The 19959-nt window shown below is 40.7% G+C and overlaps 1 protein-coding gene across 1 annotated transcript in view; it reads left to right on the top strand.

Moving 5' to 3' along the window:
* Nucleotides 1–19959, top strand: part of pstpip2 (proline-serine-threonine phosphatase interacting protein 2) — a 130125-nt gene that overhangs the window by 106034 nt on the left and 4132 nt on the right. Inside the window, exons 10-14 of the mRNA XM_072575144.1 lie at nt 4246–4344; nt 4637–4733; nt 8269–8341; nt 11904–11938; nt 13323–13385. Of these exons, the coding sequence (XP_072431245.1) occupies nt 4246–4344; nt 4637–4733; nt 8269–8341; nt 11904–11938; nt 13323–13381 (363 nt within the window). The 3' untranslated portion in view covers nt 13382–13385. The remainder of the gene's footprint in view (nt 1–4245; nt 4345–4636; nt 4734–8268; nt 8342–11903; nt 11939–13322; nt 13386–19959) is intronic.

The raw sequence follows: 19959 nt of genomic DNA on the forward strand, positions 1-19959 counted from the left end.
AAGGGGAACCCTGTCTTTATTGTGTTGGGAGGGGTGGGGTTTAGAGCAGTGGAACAGGAAATGGAGGTGGTTTGGTGGAGGGCTGTCTGGATGATGGAGGGAAGAAAAGCATGTTATTCAAAATAGGTGGATATCTGGGACGCTCGCGAGCAGAATGTCTCCTCGGAGCAGATGTGGTGAAAATGGAGGAATTGGGAGAATGGAATGGAGTTTTTGCAGGATACTGAGTGGTGGGAGGCGTATTCCAGGTAGGTATGGGAGTCTGTGGGTTTGTACTAGCCGACCGTCTGGAGACCTTCGCCGGAGATGGAAATGGTGGGATCAAGCAAGGGGAGGGAGATGTCCAAGATGGACCAAGTGAATTTGAGGGTGGGGTGGAAGTTGTGGGAGGAGTTGATGAACTGCTTCAGTTCAGCCTGGGTACAGGATGCTGCACCGATGCAGTCATCGATGTAACAGCGGAAGAGTTGGGGTACAGTGCTGATGTAGGTACTGAAGAGGCTTATATAGCTGATGAAGAGGCAGCAACTCCAAATAGACCCCACCACCAAGAACATCTTCCCATCCCCACTCCTCTGCCTTCCGCAAGGACCGTTCTTTCCGATAGTTCTTGGTTCATGTCACCCCCACTAGCAAACCCCCAAATATCTTCCCCTGAAACCAGAAAAGGTGCAAAACCTGCTGGTACACCACCCCCCCTCACCTCCATCAAGGGCCCCAAACAGTCCTTCCAGGTGAGACAGAGTTTCGTCTGCCGCTCTTCTAACCTAGTTTATTGTGTCAGGTGCTCCCAATGTGGTCTTCTCTACATTGGGGAGGCCGAACGTAAATGTAGGGAACAGCTCACCGAGCATCACAGCAGGGTCTTCAGGGGCCAATCGGATCTTCCAGTCACCGCCCATTTCAATTCTCCCAAACACTATCTTTCCAACATGATCATCCTTGGCCGCCTCCATTGCTAAAACAAACCACAGCTATTATTGGAGGAACAACACCTTATCTTCCGCCTGGGTAGCCTACAGTCCGGCGGACTCAACATTGAGTACTCCAATTTCAAATAACCTCTCTTCTCATCCCCTGACTCTCTTCCCAGCCCCTCCCCTCCACTGCTCCCTGCCACCAACCGGATTCATTCCTCCCATGAACCAACCAAGTTGTACCATCTATCTGTCGTCACTTATCCCCACTTTACCACCCTGCCCCTGCCACCCCCTTTATCTACAGCTCCTGCCACACCCACCCCCAGTCCTAAAGAAGGATTACACCTGAAACATTGACTTTTGCACCTCCTGGTGTTGCCTGGCTTGCTGTGTTCTTCCAGCTTCGTGCCTATCTACTTTGGATTCCAGCATCTGCAGTTTTTTTGTCTCTAACTGTAACATGGCAGAGAAAAATAATTAAAAACTGCAAATGATGGAGATGTCATTTTATAAGCAAAAAATACTGGAAGTGTTCACAAATGATCAGTTTGGCTTTTAGGAAAAGATTTTTGCTCAAAACCTCAATAAATTTTTGTCCCAGACATGGGCATGAGAGTTGGATTTGAGGTTTGAAGTGAGAAGGACTACCTTTTGATATCAAGGTGACATTTGACTGAGTGTGGCATCAAAGAGCCCAAGCAAAATCGAAGTAAATGGGAGTGGGAGCACAGAGGAAATTTCTCTACTGGCTGAAGTCATACTTGGTTGTTAAAGGCCAATCATTGGCAACTTCAGGACATCTCTGCAGGAGTCTCTGTGGATAATGTTCTCAACCCATTGCCAACTGTTTCATCCATGACCATCCTCTGATTGATCAGAAAGAGAGATGTTCACTGAGGAACAATGACCAATTCCAACAGGGAATCTAAATGTGAAAAAAAATCTTAACACCTTTTCTCACCACCATTGGTTGACAAGCAATCTTCTTCTGGAGAAGACTCAGTCTGTTCTTGACTGGGTTTGAGAACCTGATTGTCTGTTGATTTAACTATTAGCCTGTCTTTGATATGGTTTCAGAGTAGATCATTGTATTGTTGAGATAAGTCAATGGTCACTTAATAGATTAACATATGTTCATAAGTTAAAAATAAAATTTTGCATTTTTAATGGTAGTTTTACTAGATTTTCAAATATTTGTTCTTATCAGGAGCTTAAAAGAATTATTACTATTATTTGGTTTGTGGGTGCTGCACAGGGAATACTAGGGGGAGATTATGGGGGATACAGGGAGGGCTTTGAATGGATGTGGATGTAGTGTGTGTGGGATAGGAGGGGACATGGGTTGGCATGGACGATTTGAGGGGACATGAAGATAACATTAGGGATCTGAGGGATGTGCAAGGGGGTTGGTCTGCATGAGCAATCTAAGAGGCGTGGGGTGGTGTGGGCTATTTGAAGGCATGAAAGGAGCAAATGATGACATGGATGATCTAAGGAGGTAGGATGGGATGAGGTACATGGGACGTTAGAACATAGTTGAGTGCAGGACTAATAGACAGGCTTGTTTCTGCACCTCCTTCCAGACTCATAACAGAGCGCTCAAGATGTGTTGCAAGCCCAAGCCCTGTGAGAGATAATATAAGTTCCAGACAAAGTCACAGATGGGTCATGTGTGCATTTTGGAAGGTGCCAAAGTGCATAAATCATGAGTCCTGAACCCACATGAAAATCCAGGCCATCTCCTGCTACAGTGTTTTGAGTATACAACACAGCAGTGGATTCAACATAAGGTTTTTATTCAAGTGGCATAAGACATCTGTCTACAGTGTGTGCACCTCATTGTAGAGGTCATATGACTACAGCAGACTAAGAGGGGCATTTGTACATAATTGGATTCCAACCAAAAAACCTAGGCCTAAAGCAAGTAAACAATGGAATAATTAAGTTGATTGTCCCTAGAGAAGACAGACTAATCCATTATAGCACTTCAGTTCTGCATGAACAGTATGAATTCTCACTCAATCAGAAAAGTTAAGTTCATACTAAGTAAAATAAATGTGAAGACAAAAGCCCTATTCACCTAATTATCAAAAATTTGGCTGAGGTTTATCTGACTTTCTGAAGCACCTTGAGATGTGCCGCTATTTTGAAGATGCTGCATAAATATAATTATTGTTACCACGTCTCAATGTGAGGAGTATTATTATCCAGTTCAGATTTTGAAGAAAAGAGAATTACGTGTTAGAAAGTATTAAATTCCAATATTAGGTGTACTTGACAAGATGTTCACACTTATCCCTGACCACACTGCATTTACTTAAAAACTGGACAGCAAAGGGTGCAGTCTATGTTGTGAGATTCCCTCAGACATTCTGAATGCCAAATTATGAGCACATCAAATCCAAAAACATGAAAACGTGGAAATTAGATTACAACAGATCTCTCATTCACCAGTAGATACATACTAGAATTTCTAACCAACCTGATAATCTTGTGGATGAAACATGAAACCTAGAATTTTAAGAGAAAGTCTGAGTGCTCGCACTAACTAGTAGTTGTTGAATATGAAACCCATTCTGGCATGAAATGAGGTTATATTTATATGAAAGTATCACGCCAGAACCACAAGGATATTCTCTGGTGGTAAGTTTTTAAAATTCATTTGTGGGATATTGGCATTGCTGGCTAGTCAGCATTTATTGCCCATCCCAAGTTGCCCTTGAGAGGGTGGTGGTGAGCTCCTTCTTGTAACTTTGCAGTCCACCCACTGTAGGTTGACCCACAATGTCATTTGGGAGGGATTTCCAGGATTTTGACCCAGTGACAGTGAAGGAATGTTGCTATATTTCCAAGTCAGGTTGGTGAATGATTTGGAGGACAACTTGAAGGTGGTGGTGTTTCCATTTATCAGCTGCCCTTGTCTTTTTGTTAGGAAGTGATTATGGGTTTGGAAGGTGCAATCTTTTGGGGAATTTCTGCAGTGTATCTTGCAAATAGTACACAATGCTACTACTGAGTGATGGTGGGAGGAAATGGATGTTTGCAGGTGAATGAAGCAGGCTGCTTTGTCCTGGAAGGTGTCAAGCTTCTTGAGTGCTTTGGAGCTGCACTCATCCAGCCAAGTGGGGTGTATTGTATCACATCCTAATTTGTGCCATATTGAAGATGAACAGGCTTTTGCGAGTCAGGGCGTGAGTTACTTGCTATTTATTCCTAGCCTCTAGCCTGCTCTTGTAGCCATTGTCTTTACATGACAAGTTCTGGTCAATGTTATGTTGAAGGCCTAAACTTTGTTTTTCAAACAGAAATTTTAATTTTATTTCAGTTCCTTGAGAAGCAGGACTGTGAGCGAATACACACCATGCGAAATGCTATGTGGGTTCATGCCAATCAACTCTCCCAGGGGTGTGTGAGCAGTGATGAGGTAAGAAGTTATGCAATCTCACCCAATTCAGATCCCTTCTTCTCTCTGTCTTTTATTTCATGCCTTTCTGAATGAAAAGACAGAGGAGATGCTCCTTTAAAAGCAGTGTTGTTAAAATCTTTGCAGCAGATTTGATTTCACATGACTATTTCCCTGGTTGGAAAGTATCCAGATGTGAGAGTAAATGATGTGCCACCAAGATGATTACAGTACATTAACATATTTTCAGCTTGCAATTCAGACTTTTTTTTCTTTTGTTCCTCCTTCAACTTTCATTCTGCTTTATCCTTAGATGTACGAAGAAATACGAAAGGTGCTGGAACAGTGCAACATACAAAGAGATTTAGAATTCTTCATAGACTTAAAAAGGACCGGTGACACTGCACCAGGTAAAGCTGTTACCTTTAGCAGGAGACCATGATACAACCAATAATACATAATGTGCATTCTGTACAGTTAGTTTTTATGAAAAGCTATTGTGTATGGTCAAGGATTAGTTTGTGTAGTAGTCTTGTTGGTCCAAAGTGAACCTTTTGGTCCTATTCAGAGATTATTGAATGAGCCCATCATTTTGGCTGTGGATGCAAACTCATACCTCTCTTTTAGGCAGTGCCTTCTCCGCAGAGAGTAAATGAAAACTGGAGATTCACCCCAATGTCTGGTCTTGCGCAGTAAGTGTCGATTGACATTGAAAGAAACCTGAAAGCAGATCTAAGAGCACTATGGTCTGAAATAGGGTTTGCATAAAAAAAAGCACTTCTGTGGTGCAAATGGGGATTGAAAATATGGTAGGATCAGGTCAACACCCAGTTAAGTTTTATAGTGTAATGAACCCAGCTTATGCTAATACTGAACAAGTCAGACCCCAGAGTGAAACCATTTAAAGTGAGTTTACTTTTTGCAGTTGGGCATTGCATTGGGTAGTGCCAAAACATTTAAACAAGTTTGCTCAAAAGAGAAAAACAAAACCTAGGTGTCTACTTACTCATAACGTATCAGACTGCGTATGGCCTTAAGTATCCCCACCAGTTGCACAGCTTAACAATTATTTCCTGCATGGTGCCTTCTCTACCTCTAGGAGAAAGTGAGGACTGCAGATGCTGGAGATCAGAGCTGAAAATGTGTTGCTGGAAAAGCGCAGCATTCAAGGAGCAGGCGACTCGATGATTCGGGCATGAGATTCCTGAAGAAGCGCTCATGCCCAAAATGTCGATTCTTCCTGCTCCTTGGATGCTGCCTGACCTGCTGCGCTTTTCCAGCAACACATTTTCAGCCTCCTCTACCTCTATCTATCCTCTAATTCCCACCAACTGCTACCCCATATATACTCTTCAGTGACCACTGAACTCTTTTAAGTTCCCTAATGAAAATCTAGCAACAAATTGGATTGTTCCTAGGCATTATTTAATGTAAATAATTAGATTAGATTAGATTACATTAGATTACTTACAGTGTGGAAACAGGCCCTTCGGCCCAACAAGTCCACACCGCCCCGCCGAAGCGCAACCCACCCATACCCCTACATCTACCCCTTACCTAACACTACGGACAATTTAGCATGGCTTTGGACTGTGGGAGGAAACCGGAGCACCCGGAGGAAACCCACGCAGACACAGGGAGAATGTGCAAACTCCACACAGTCAGTCGCCTGAGGCGGGAATTGAACCCAGGTCTCTGGCGCTGTGAGGCAGCAGTGCTAACCACTGTGCCACCGTGCCGCCCACAAATTTGGCATTGTCAAATGTAGCAATCCCTTTGAGTTGTGGCAGGATTCAGAAACCATTATAAGATAAATTGTAAGCTTAGTGAAAAGGCAAAAGGAAGCATTGAATAGGTCTAGGCAGCTACAAACTGATGAAGTCCTTGAGGAGTATAGAGAAATTAAGAAGGAACTTAAGTGCAAAATTAGGAAGGATGAAAGGAGCCATTAAATGTCTTTAGCAAACAGGGTCAAGGAGAATCCGTAGGCTTTTTATGAATATATTGGAATAAAGAGGATAGCAAGGGCTAGACTAGTTGCACTCAAGGACAAAGGAGGGAAGTTATGCTTGGAGCCACAGGAAATGGGAGGGATCCTTAATGAGTACGCTGTATTGGTATTCACCATGGAGACGGACATGACTGATGTTGAGGTCAGGGATGAGTGTGTGAATGTTCTAGAGAATGTCAATATATTGAAGCAGGAAGTTTTGGGTATCCTAAATTGCATTAAGGTAGACAATTCCCTAGGGCCAGATGGGATCTATCCCAGGTTACTGCGAGAAGCAAGGGAAGAAATAGCTGGGGCATTAGCAGGTATTGTCACATTCACTTTGACCACAGGCAAGGTTCCAGAGGACTGGATATTAGCCAATGTTGCTTGCTTGTTTAACAAAGAAAGGAGGAATAATCCAGGAAATGATAGGCCAGTGAGCCTGACATCTGTGGTGGGGAAGCTCTTGGAGAAGATACTGAGGGATGTATGCACATTTGGAAGAAAATGGACTAGTTAGTGACAGGCAGCATGGTTTTGTATGGGGAATGTCATGTCTCACCAATATGTTTGAATTTTTTGAAGAGGTGACAGAGATAATTGATTAGGGAAGGGCTGTGGATATAGTTTATATGGACTTCAGCAAGGCATTTGATAAAGTTCCACATGGCAGATTGCTACAAAAACTAAAATCACATGGGATTCAGGGTGGGCTGGATAGATGGATACAAAACTAGCTTAGTCATGGAAAACAGAGGAAAGTGGTGGAAGACTGCTTTTCAGAATGGAGACCAGTAACTAGGGGTGTTCCACAAGTTAGGGCCTCTGTTATTTGTAGTATAAATAAATGATCTGGAGGAAAATCTGGATGGCCTGATTACTAAGTTTTCAGATGACACGAAGATTGGTGGAGTTGCTGAGAATACCAACAATTGTGAAAGGATACAACAGGATGTAGATAGATTGGCAACTTTGGCACAGAAGTGACAGCTGGAGTTCAATCCAAACAAATGCAAGGTGATGCAATTTGGAGGACCAAATTTAGTTCTGAATTATACTGTAAATAGCAGAACCCTTAGGAACATTAACAAACATATAGATCTGGGTGTGCAGGTCCACAGTTCCCTAAATGTGGCGACACAGGTGGCCAAGGTGATTAAGAAGGCATATGGCATGCTTCCTTCAGTGGCTGGGGCATGGAGTACAAGAGTTGGCAAATCATGTTGCAGCTATATAAAACCCTTGTGAGGCCGCATTTGGAGTATTGTGTGCAGTTTTGATCGCCACACTGCAAGAAGGAAGTGGAAGCTTTGGAAAGAGTGCAGAGAAGGTTCTCCAGAATGTTGCCTGGTCTCAAGGGCATTGGCTATGAGAAAAGCTTAAAAAGACTAGGATTGTTTTCATTGGAAAGATGGTAGCTGAGAGGAGAACTGATAGAGGTGTACAAAATTATGAAAGGCATGGATAGGGTGGATACTCGGGAGGTTTTTTCCCAGGGTTGAAGTTTCAATTACAAGGGAGCACAGGTTCAAGGTGAGAGGGGGAAAGTTTAAGCGAGATGTGCAAGGGAAGATTTTCTCACAGAGAATAGTAGGAGCTTGGAATACACTGCCAGAATAGATGGTGGAAAACAGGCACTTTGGTGACATTTAAGAGGCATCTGAATGGTTACATAAATACAGAGGATTAGAGGTATACAGATGGAATAAGGGCAGGTATGTTTTTTAGTTTAGTTAGAGCATGATGATTGGTACAGGCTTGGAGAGCTGAAGGGCCTGTTCCTGGGCTGCACTCCTCTTTTCTTCTTTTTTGTTCTATCTCTCCCTGACCGCTACAATATTCAGTGTGGCACAGACTGCTGGCAAAAATACATAATCACAATACGACAGACAATACAACAGAAAAGGTTGCAATTAATTGTCTGTATTTTGTCCTTTCCTCTCCTTATTTAGCCCCCATCCCATATGAGAATTACTACAGTGGACAAAGAGGCTTGCCTCCCAGCCGGGCTCCAGTTGCCACGAGGTCAGTGCTATAAATATGCGAAGGGTTTCATCATTCAGCATTACTTATACTCTCTGATCAGGTTCTTTCAGTCTGTTCCAGAGTCTATATTAGATCAGACTCTCGCTTCATAAGTGAGATGTCTCAAACCTGGCAGCTTTGGTTATATTATGTATGGAACATAATCTGCTTTGAATTGAGTATATATTTCTTGTTGTTTCCTGGGTCCTAACTTACACACTGAAACTGATTATGGTTTGGGCAAATACATTTCAGATAACGTTCAGTGATCAGTAATAGCAGGAGGTTGGTTTAGAATTGGTAAAGCTGGGAAATTGATAGAAGATCTATAATGGTGAGAAGATGGTCCAGAATGTAGCAAATAAAACCTTTACTGGAAGTTTGAGCAAAAGAACTATGAGTAATATGGTGTTGTAATACAAAAATCAAAGAACAGCACAGCACAGGACCCAGCACTTTGGCCTGCCAAGACTGCGTTGTCATACAATGCCTTTCTAAACCAAAAACCTTTTGCCTGTATGTGGTCGTATCTCTCTATACCCTGCCTATTCATGTATCTGTCAAGATGCCTTTGAAACGTTACTATTATATCTGCCTCCACCACCTCTTCTGGCAGTATTTTCTAGGCACTTACCACCCTCTGTGTAAAATAAATCTTGTCTTGCACATTCTATAGGTATGTAAGGAATGAAAGAATGACAAGAGTAAGATTAGGGTCAATTTGTTCGTGGAGTCAGAGGAGATGGGGAAATGCTAAATCAACATTTCTGGTCAGTATTCACACTGGAAAAAGACAATGTTGTTGAGGAGAATTCTGAGAAACAGGCAGTGAGACTAGATGGGATTGAGGTTCACAAGGAGGAGGTGTTAGCAATTCTGAGAAGTGTGAAAATTGATAAATCCAATGGGCCGGATGGGATTTATCCTAGGATTCTCTGGGAAGCTAGGGAGGAGATTGCTTTGATCTTTAGGGTCGTCATTGTCTACAGGAATAGGACCAAAAGACTGGAGGATAGCAAATGTTGTTCCCGTGTTCAAGAAGGTGAGTAGAGACAACCCTGTTAATTAGAGACCAGTGAGCCTTACCTTGGCTGTGGGTAAAGTGTTGGAAAAGGTTATAAGAGAGAGAATTTATAATCATCTCAATAGGAATAAGTGGATTAGGGATAGTCAGCACCATTTTGTGAAGGGTACGTCATGCCTCACAAATCTTATTGAGTTCGTTGAGAAGGTGACCAAATAGGTAAATGAGGGTAAAGCCGTTGATATGGTGGATATGGATTTCAGTAAAGTATTTAATAAGGTTCCCTGTGGTAGGTTACTGCACAAAATACAGAGGCCTGGGATTGAGGACGATTTAGTGATTTGGATCAGAAATTGGCTAGCTGAAAGACACAGGGTGGTGGTTGATGGGAAATGTTCATAGTGGTATTCACGTACTGGTAGTGTTCCGCAAGGATCTGTTTTGGGTCCACTGCTGTTTGTCATTTTTATAAACTATCTGGATAAGGGAGTAGAAGGATGGGTTAATAAATTTGTGGATGACACTAAGGTCAATGAAGTTATGGATAGTGCCGAAGAATGTTGTAGGTTACAGAGGGACATAGATAAGCTTCAGAGTTGGGCTGAGAGGTGGCAAATGGAGTTTAATGCAGAAAAGTGTGAGGTGATTCACTTTAGAAGGTGTAACAGAAGTGCAGAGTACTGGGCGAATAGTAAGATTCTTGGTAGTGCAGATGAGTAGAAAGAACTTGGTGTGTATGTACATAGATCCCTCAAAGTTGCCACCCAGGTTGAATGGGCTGTTAAAAAGGCATATAATGTGTTAGTTTTTATTAATAGAGGGATCGAGTTTCAGAACGATGAGGTCATGCTGCAGCTATACAAAACTCTGGCGCGGCCGTACCTGGAGTACTGTGTGCAGATCTGGTCACCTCGTCATAGGAAGGATGTGGAAACTTTGGAAAGGGTTCAGAGGAGATTTACTAGGACATTGCCTGATATGGTGGGAAAGTCTTGCGAGGAAAGGTTGAGGGACTTGAGGCTGTTTTTTTAGAAGAAGGTTGAGAGGTGACTTAATTCAGACATACAAGATAATCAGAGGGTTAGATAGATTGGACAGTGAGAGCCTTTTTCCTAGGATGGTGATGGCTAGCACAAGGGGGCTTAGCCTCAAATTGAGGGGTGATAGATACAGGACAGATGTCAGAGGTAGTTTTTTTACTCAAGATAGTAGGGGCATGGAATGCACTGCCTGCAACAGCTGTGGAGCCGCCAACTTTACAGGCATTTAAGTGGGCATTGAATAGGCATATGGACGAGAATAGAATAGTTTAGGTTAGATGGGCTTTGGATTGGTTTCACAGGGTGGTGCAACATTGAGGGCCAAAGGGCCTGTACTGTGCTGTAATATTCTATGTTCTATCTGCTTTAAACTTTCCCCCTTTTACATATAAATCCTAGAAGTTGACATTGCTACCCTGGGAAAAAGAAAGGGTTTGGAGGGATATCAGCCGGTGGGACTAGATTGGGTTAGGATATCTAGTTGGCATGGATGAGCTTGGACAAAGGGTCTGTTTCTGTGCTGTACATCTCTATGACTCTAACAATACATTCTATCCATGCCTCTCATAATTTTGTAAACTACTATCAGGATTTCTGTTATCCTTCAGCGTTCATGTAAAAATACACCATGTTTGTTCATTTTCTCCTCATAACAAATACCCTCCAAATCTCCTTTGTACCTTTTCTAAAGATTCCACATCCTTCTGGTAGTGTGGTGACCAGAACTGTATACAATATTCCAAATGAGGGCCTAACTAAAGTTTGATACAGCTGCAACGTGTCTTGCCAATTTTATACTCTATGCCCTGACCAATGAAAGCAAGCATGATTTATGCCTTCTTGACCACCTTGTTCACTTTTGCCACTGTTACTTAGGTCCCTCTGTATGTTAATGCTACTAAGGTTTCTGTCATTTACTGTACATTTCCCTCCTGCATTAAATCTCCCTTGCATTTATCTGGTTGTACTCCATCTGCCATTTCTCTGCCCAAGTCTCCAGCCAGCTATACTATGCTGTATCCTCCGGCAATCCTCTTCCACTATCTGCAGCTCCCCCAATCTTTCTGTCATCCACTGATTTACAAATCAGACCACCTGCATTCTGCCCCAAATTTTATATTTATATATATGTTACTAACAACAGCGGTTTCAGCACTGATCCCTGAGGAATACCAATGGTTCAGAGTCAAAAACAACACTCTTCCACTGCTCCTCACTATCTTCTATGATCAAGGCAGTTCTGTATCCATCTTAGCAGCTCACCATTGATTCGAAGTAACTGCACCTTTTGTATCTATCTGTCATGAGGGACCTTGTCAAAAGCTTTATTAAAGTCCATGTAGTCTTCATTTCCTAATTTAGTCATGGTGAGATCTTACGAATTAAAGAATGTAACAATGAATTGACATATTTGGTTGTGTATTCCAGTTATATGGACTGAATATTTTTTGCTTATGGGAAAGAAATTACTCACAATCTTGCTTTTTTTTGACTTCAGGCGTATGCCTCTGCCAAACCCTGACAATTCAGCATGTAAGTAGTTAACTCCATGCATTATCAATAAACCATATTAAAGTCAAAGCAATTGAAGCCATTTTGGCATGCAGTTGATTCTCTGAGCTGTTTTAAACCTCATGTTGTACTTTTTTATTTGTTTTATGAAGCTAATATTGAAGCTTTGGCCAATGTGTGGATGGTCATTGCTTTACGTAGGAAGTATGTCATCAGTTAGGAACATAGGCCTGTTTCTTCATTCAATGTAACCTTGCCTGATCTGTGGTCTAACACTGCGTACCCGCCTTTGGTACATATTCCTTAATGCCTTTGCTTAATAAAAAATTATCTATCTCCGATTTAAAACTAACAATTGATGGAGCATCAACTACCATTTGTGGAAGAGAGTTCCAAACCTGTACCACCCTTTTTGTGTAGAAATGTTCCTAACATCTCTCCTGAACAAAAACGGAAAGATCTGCAGATTCTGAGAGTCAGAAACAAAAATAAAAATTGCTGGCAATTGCTTCTGAGGTAGAGTTACGTGACCCGTTAACTCTGATTTCTCTCCACAGATGCTACCAGACCTGCTGAACTTTTCCAGCAATTTCAATTTTTATCTCTCCTGAACAGCAGGCCCTAATTCTCAGATTGTGCCCCCTAGTTCTAGAACCCCAACCAGTGGAAATAGCTTTTGATGTTGATCAAGTCACCCCTTAACTTTCTAAATTCTAGAGACAAAAGCCTAATTTGTATAATCTGTCCTTGTAACTTAATCCCTGAAGTCCAGCTAACATTCTTGTAAACCTATGTAGTAATCCCTCCATTACCAATATGTCCTTCCTAAGGTGTGGTCTCCAGATCTATTTGTAATACACGGACTCCCTACATATTGGAAATGTTTGTAAAAGATAGGGAACAACAGAAAGATGACCACCAAATTCCCTGGCATGGATTGGGATGTCCTATCTGAAATTAGGCTTTTAAACAAAGGCAAACAGGTGCTTGTATCTGAAGCTCTTCACCAAGACATATTGTCAATTATACCTGGGGCATACAGGCATAAAATGAATAAGATGCCGAGCAAAAGAAATTATTTTTTGGTCAGATATCAACTACATTTTTCAAAAAGATGCTGAGGATATCTGAGACACGCAAGAGGCACCAATGCAAAGAACCCCTACATACTCATTATACCCTTGGTCTGAAACTCCAATAGTTTTATTCACCATAAATGGTGACAATTTTCTCCTAGTCACTGTCTAATTTTGCAAGTTACTAATAATCAGAAAAATTAAAGGATACCTTTTGTAGTATTTTGAGCATGTTTGTGAGGTAATAGATTTGGTCTTTTTAAATGCTTTGTGTATCTTCTTGAACAAGACATGATTCAGTGTCTTCTTTGGTTATTCTCTTATTGCAGCTGAACCACAATATGCTACAGTTGGAGAAAATAATTACAGTTACATTCGACACCATTAGTCATGTAAGTTCTTCAAATATTCTTGCTATCTCCTTACTTTTGTTCTCTTCCCAAGGTAATAACCATTGTTCCTGGTCTTTTTAATCCATGAGTCTATTTAGCAGATTGCTGATGTTTATTATTTAATGAGGATGTCAGCTGAGATAAATTCTATCTCATCGATACTTACCAGCAAGAGTCTTTAGATAAAGGTCAAGCATGGGTCTAGAACAGAATCCGAGGAAATCCACCAGCAATATTGTTTAATACATTAAACTACACATAGTTAAATGAGAATTGAGATGTGACTACCCAATTCATTGTTGATTAATGGATAATGTTGCATTCAAATAAGAAAAATGCACTATCTTTTCCTAGTCCCACCACTCCATGGATCACAATATGAATTCAGTTGTTTATCTAGTTCTGATTAGGCCACCTGCTTGCTTTCTTTGTCTTGTAATATGTATTAGTTTGTAATATGAAAATATAAATGTTTACCCTCTAAATAGTCCAGAGTGCACACAGACACATACATACACAAGCAGACAAACGTGATGTAAAGGGGAAAAAAAAAACAGATTTCTATCTCTGCAGAGATTCACTTTGAGGGAAGAATAGCATTTGGCCAATATTGGTTTTGTTCTTGATAAAAATAAATGAATAATGTGTGGAAGGTTCAGATGGCAGATATAGTGTTCTGACACACACAAAGATTTGTTTGAATGTTGTTAGGTATATATATATACACTGCTTGGAGGTAGTGAGGGCTGTGGATGCTGGAAAGTCAGAGTCGATAAAGTGTGGAGCTGGAAAAAGAAGGGTAAGCAACATCAGAGGAGCAGGGAAGTTAATGTTCCAGGTCCAGGACTGTGCAGTCCTGATGAAACACACACACATATATATATATATATATATATATAAGCTCCTCAAGCCTGCTTTGCTAGTGAATAAGATGTGGCTGATTTGATTACTCCACATTAGCCTAAAGACAATAATCTTTCAGCTCCCCCTGTTGCTTATCAAGAATCTATCCATCTGTGCCTTAAAGATATTCGAGGCTCTGCATGCACTTTTGAGGAAAAGAGTTTCAAAATTCTCAACCTTCTGAGAAAAATCATTCTCCTTATTTCTGTCTTAAATGGGGCAATCTTTTGTTTGGAAACTGTGACCACTAGTTCTAGATTCTCCCATAAGTGGAAACATCCTCTCCATATTTATCCTGCCAAGTCTATTCTAAACTCCAATTGATACAAACCCAACTTTTCCAACCTTTCCTCATAGATCAACTTGTACACTTGAGTATTAGTCTAGTAAACCTTCCTCTGCAGTGCTTTCAATACTCTTGCATTCTTCTTTGATGTAAGAGACCAATACTGTATACAGTCTTCCAGCTGTGGTCTCCCTAATGGTCTGTGTTTCTGAACATAACCTCTTCATAATAAACCATAACATTATATTAACTGTCTAATTCCTCGTTGTAGATGCAGACTAATCTTTTACAATTCACATACTGTGACAGCACACATAACTGCATACATAAAGTACATTTACGTAGAATATGTAGAAGAAAGTTATAAACAGTGCATGTGATCACAATAGTGCTGCTGCAGCCAGACCTGTGGCTATTATATACTTTAAAGAATTAAAATTGGATCTCAAAGATTTGTTCAAATATTACTGATTACATATAGAGGATTTTTTTTCTCTTTGCTCCTCCCCTGTTTAAAGTATTGTGAGCTATCCAAAATGGACTTTGTTATCTCCTTGTTATTTCTTGGAACTTGCTGGGTGCAGATGCCAGACATGTTCAAATTACTTCATTGAATGTAACATGTTTGGGGATCCTGAGGTCATGAAAGGCATAATGTAAATGCAGGCTTCTCCTTCTGTGATCAATCTGTCTGTTATTGTATCAGTTTGTTCTGTAGCACCTAGCAGTCAAGAGAACACTAACATTCAGAGGACAGACAGTTCCTAGGGGTTGCAATTGAGTTTTACTGGTGATTGCTACATTCGACTGCTCCAAAATGTTAGGACCATTCAATATTTCCTAGGGATAATGGAGGACCTGTTGCAAGGTTTTCAATAGGTCACACAAAGTAGTTCAAAGGTCACACAAGACAGTTCCTGGGTCACAATTTGTTTGTGTTGTCCAACAGGTAAAGACAGAAGCAAGCTCCATGTCAAAAAAAACCCAGTAAACCTGCACTGTTGAGAAAGCAACTGAACTACACTGTATAGTTGAGAACTCTGTGAAGTTTAGGACAGTTGGAATCTCTCTGATGTTACAACTCGGGAAGAGGTTCTAGGAGTTATTGGGTTGGTAAATGTTGAAGTTGGGGCTCTGGAAAGATCATGGGAGCTGCAGGGGATCCACAGAAATTGCATGCCACGAAAAATTCCACTAGTAATTCAGTATAGTTGTAAGAGAAGATGTAGAAAACACAAGCAGTTTCAACTGTGAGCAACTGAGCCTGATTAGAACTCAGGGCAGTACTAGCTCAGTGAAGCTTCCTGTTTTGTAAAAGGTGTTCATGTGTTGGATTGCAGTTTCCCAGAATTCAGGACACGGTTGTTCCAGGAAAGAAAGGTGAACCTTTCGTTAAGGCTATCCTTTTTAAAATATTTCTTGAGGGAATTTCAAAGCCAGAATTTTAAAAGCGTAGAGTCCTAACTCCTTATAAAGTTTTCATGAGATTTCAATAACTCACAGTGTCACCAATGTTTGGAGGGCTGTGTGTTATGTGGTATATTTGACTATAGTTTGACTGTTGTCCATATTTTAGATCAGAGTGGTGCTGGAAAAGCACAGCAGGTCAGGCAGCATCTGAGGAGCAGGAAAATCGACGTTTCAGACAAAAGTCCTTCATCTATTCCTGATGAAGGACTTTTGCCCGAAACATCGATTTTCCTGCTCCTCGGATGCTGCCTGACCTGCTGTGCTTTTCCAGCACCACTCTGATCTAAACTTTGCTTTCCAGCATCTGCAGTCCTCACTTTTGCTGTGTTGTCCATATTTGCCTTGTGTTAGGTTTGAGATGTTAAAATATAAGTCATATCTTTGCATATTTATTTAAGTTTTTTATTTGTAATGAACTTGTTATTCTTTGTTGACTAAAGAAACCTGGCTGACTTGTTTCTAGTAATAAATGAGATTCAGTCTTAAACCTATGGAATTGGTTATATCATCCACTCTTGTTAAATTCAAAATTTGTTGTGACTTGTGGAGGAATGGGACTAGAAAATAACTTACGCCCCCAAACTCACCTCAGTCATAACATTTCTTTCCAATTGTCAGTGAAATGACTTGTTTAGATCATCTTCTGCGTCCAAACCATTTCAAGCCCAGATGTGAATGTTTTTTTATTATCTTGCTAGATGCACTGAAATCTAATGCTAAGTATTTGATAAAAATCTTTGCTTTGCATCTTTTTAAGGAAATGCTTGTTGGAGCTTTGAGTATCCATCTACTACTGCAAGTTGTTATATGTTAATTTACACTTAGCAATTTATTTACAATTATCTTATGATCTTGGAACTTACTTTGAGATTTAGCTCACTTCATTCCATCGTTTCATAGTACAGTCACTTGGGGTATTATGAAAGAAAGTGAGGACTGCAAATGCTGGAGATCAGAGTTGAAGAGTGTGGCACTGGAATAGCACAGCAGGTCAGGTGGCATCCAAGGAGCAGGAGAGTTAACGTCTTGGGCATAAGCTCTTCATCAGGAATGTGAAGGGCTTATGCTCAAAATATTGACTCTCCTGCTGCTCGGATGCTACCTGACCTGCTGTGCTTTTCCAGTGTTCCTTTATGTTACAAGGACATACAGACACCAGAGAAAGAGACACTAAACTAAAAGGATATACCTATCAGAAAACAGTAAACAGTCTGTATTTGTTTTCCCTAGAAATTAGAATAGTGAAGGCTAAACTGATGGAGGTCAAGGCTACGACATGGTTTTTAAGGGTAGATGTGGAAAAGGTGTTTCCATTTGCTCAAGTTTATGTAGGGTGGGAGGCCAGTCAGGAGGGCTTTGGAGAGTCTAGTGCGGAGCTAAGAAAACGTAAGTTTATAATTTATTAGTACAGAGATCAAGTACTAATGAAAAGTAAAACACACTTCATTAAAATGTTTATCTTGTATTCATCAGGATAATTTGCAACAATAACAATGAAGGGGAAAGAAGATCTGTATTAGATTAGAATGCTGATGTTGGCAAGTAGACTCTGCCAGAAGCCTTGACATGGAGATTGTAACCATTAATGATAATTAACATTAATTGCTAGAGTATTTTGGTTTCTAAACCAGGCGGGTTAACCCCAATCTGCCAGAGCATTGTCCTGCAAAATGAGCCAGTTTACGGCTGTCACCTATTTGACAAAATCCACAAAATGCATCCTTTCTCAGAAACATTAAAATGTTAGCTGTTGTGTCTGTAAATTTAGGAAATATCAAGGTATCTATTAAAATTTGCAAGCAATTCCAGGGAATGCACCAATATTTGAATTGCCATCGAGTCCAACATTTACCATAGAAATAGGAGCAGGATTACACCATATGCCCCAACAAGCTGGGTCCAGCATTCAATATGATCTTGGCTGATCTTCAGCTTCACCTCCACTTCCCTGCCCAATCCCCATTTCATTTGATTCCTAGAGATATCAAAAATCTGTTTCTCTCAGTCTTAGGTATATTCAATATGACCCAAACATGCCCTTCTTGGGTAGAGAATTCCATAGATTGACAATCCATTCAGTGAAGAAATTTCTCCTTTTCTTCAACCATTTAAACAATTTTCTGTCCTTTCGGAGACTGCTTCCCCATGGTCTAGATTCATGGGGAAAATGAACCCTCACTCAACAAACTCTGACAAACCCCTGTGAAATCTTGAATGTTTTTGTTATGTCCAGATCCAGGCAATGTTCTAGAAAGAACACCTGAACTGTTCAGCTAACGATTAAGGAGGGATAAACTGGCTCCCTCTTTAGTCATACACCCGCTCGCTTAGTTGCAAGAAGATGAATCTTAAAGGATCCCTTCCCTTGTGGATACCTTTCTCCCAGACCCAAAAGAAATTTATACTTTAAAAGGAGCCAATTTGAGCAGGAATTCTTGAGTTAATGAAGAATGAACTTATTAATTTCTAAATGCAAGAATAATTTGTAATATGACACATATGCATGCAGATTAGAAATGTCTGTAAAGCATGTAAGACAATATTTTTCACTGTTATGTACCAGCCAGATCCCCTCAAAACATTTCAACAAGGTAGCCCAGACCTTAAATTTTGTAATTGTTTTAGCAAGTGTAGAGTGGCTATTCCAGGACTGGTTCAGCTGGTCCAGTTTTAAGCATAAAGGAATTTATTTACAGACTACTGAATGAAACATGAACAAAAGAGAACAGAATTCAGAATAACAACCTATCTGAAAACCCAATTGACTCTATCACAACTTAATGATGCTACTCCAAATACTTGCAATATCCCCTTGACAAAAAAAGGTAAAAGCAAATTCAGGTTCTTAAAGGAGAGATGTCAGAGAGAGACAGGATCAGCATGGAACTGCTTCTTTGGGTCCCCAGCAGTTTCTGTAGATTCCCAGCTAAAACTTGACCAGCAGCTGCAAACAAAACAGCTTGCTAAAACCAAACCAAGGAGCAGGAGAATCAACATTTCGGACAAAAGTCTTTCATCATCAAATCACCTGCTCTGTTTTTTCCAGCACCACACTCTTGACACTAATCTCCAGCATCTACAGTCCTCATTTTCTCCTAAAACTAAACCAAACCAAACCAAACCCTGAACTGGGAGAGTTGAAGAGTGTGGTGCTGGAAAAGCACAGCCCATCAGGCAGCATCCCAGGAGCAGGAAAATGGATGTTTCAGGCATAAGCCCTTTGTCTGTAACTGGGAGAACTGGTACTCCCTTTCATTGTATAAGTGTTTTAAAAATATGCTTAAATGCTTTTTCAAGTAGAATACTCCAGACATAGTGGAACTTCTGCTTTTATGACCCCTCTGAAAAAAAGGGCAACATAACCTTGTTAAAGGAGCTGCATCATCACATCTCTGTACCTGGTGCACGTGACAGGAATAAATCAAATCAAATATAAAAAGAGGTGCATTCAAAAGGATAAAAGTTTTTTAAAAAACATACATGCATTAGTTTTGATGAGCAGATAGCTGAACATTGCAGTGGAGGTTATCGGTCATGATGCTGGTAGTAGTTTAACAGTCTGTTTCATGATCCTTAGTTTTGCAGATTGGTTAATAGTCTGAAGTTCTGATTTTTTTAAACTGTGATTCCAGCATTCATGATGAAAGAGAATCCTTTTGTTATCCTGTTTCCTGTTGACTTGTTTGCAGCACAGAGAGTGAAGAAGGGTGCAATTCAAGGCTTACTAGGGGATATTTCTTTGACTGTGACCTTCAGAGCAGCCTAACGCTCAAACCCATGCACACAAAAGCCTTTAGTCCCACTAGCAACTCTAGTAGAGTTGAAACTGGCTTTTTTTAACCCTGATCTTGCGTGTTCTTCAAAGGGGAAAAATGCAAAATGAATCTGCATTTTGGGACAAATCTGTAGGGATGG

The sequence above is a fragment of the Chiloscyllium punctatum genome, chromosome 1 (assembly GCF_047496795.1).
Source record: "Chiloscyllium punctatum isolate Juve2018m chromosome 1, sChiPun1.3, whole genome shotgun sequence".
Classification (NCBI taxonomy): domain Eukaryota; kingdom Metazoa; phylum Chordata; class Chondrichthyes; order Orectolobiformes; family Hemiscylliidae; genus Chiloscyllium; species Chiloscyllium punctatum.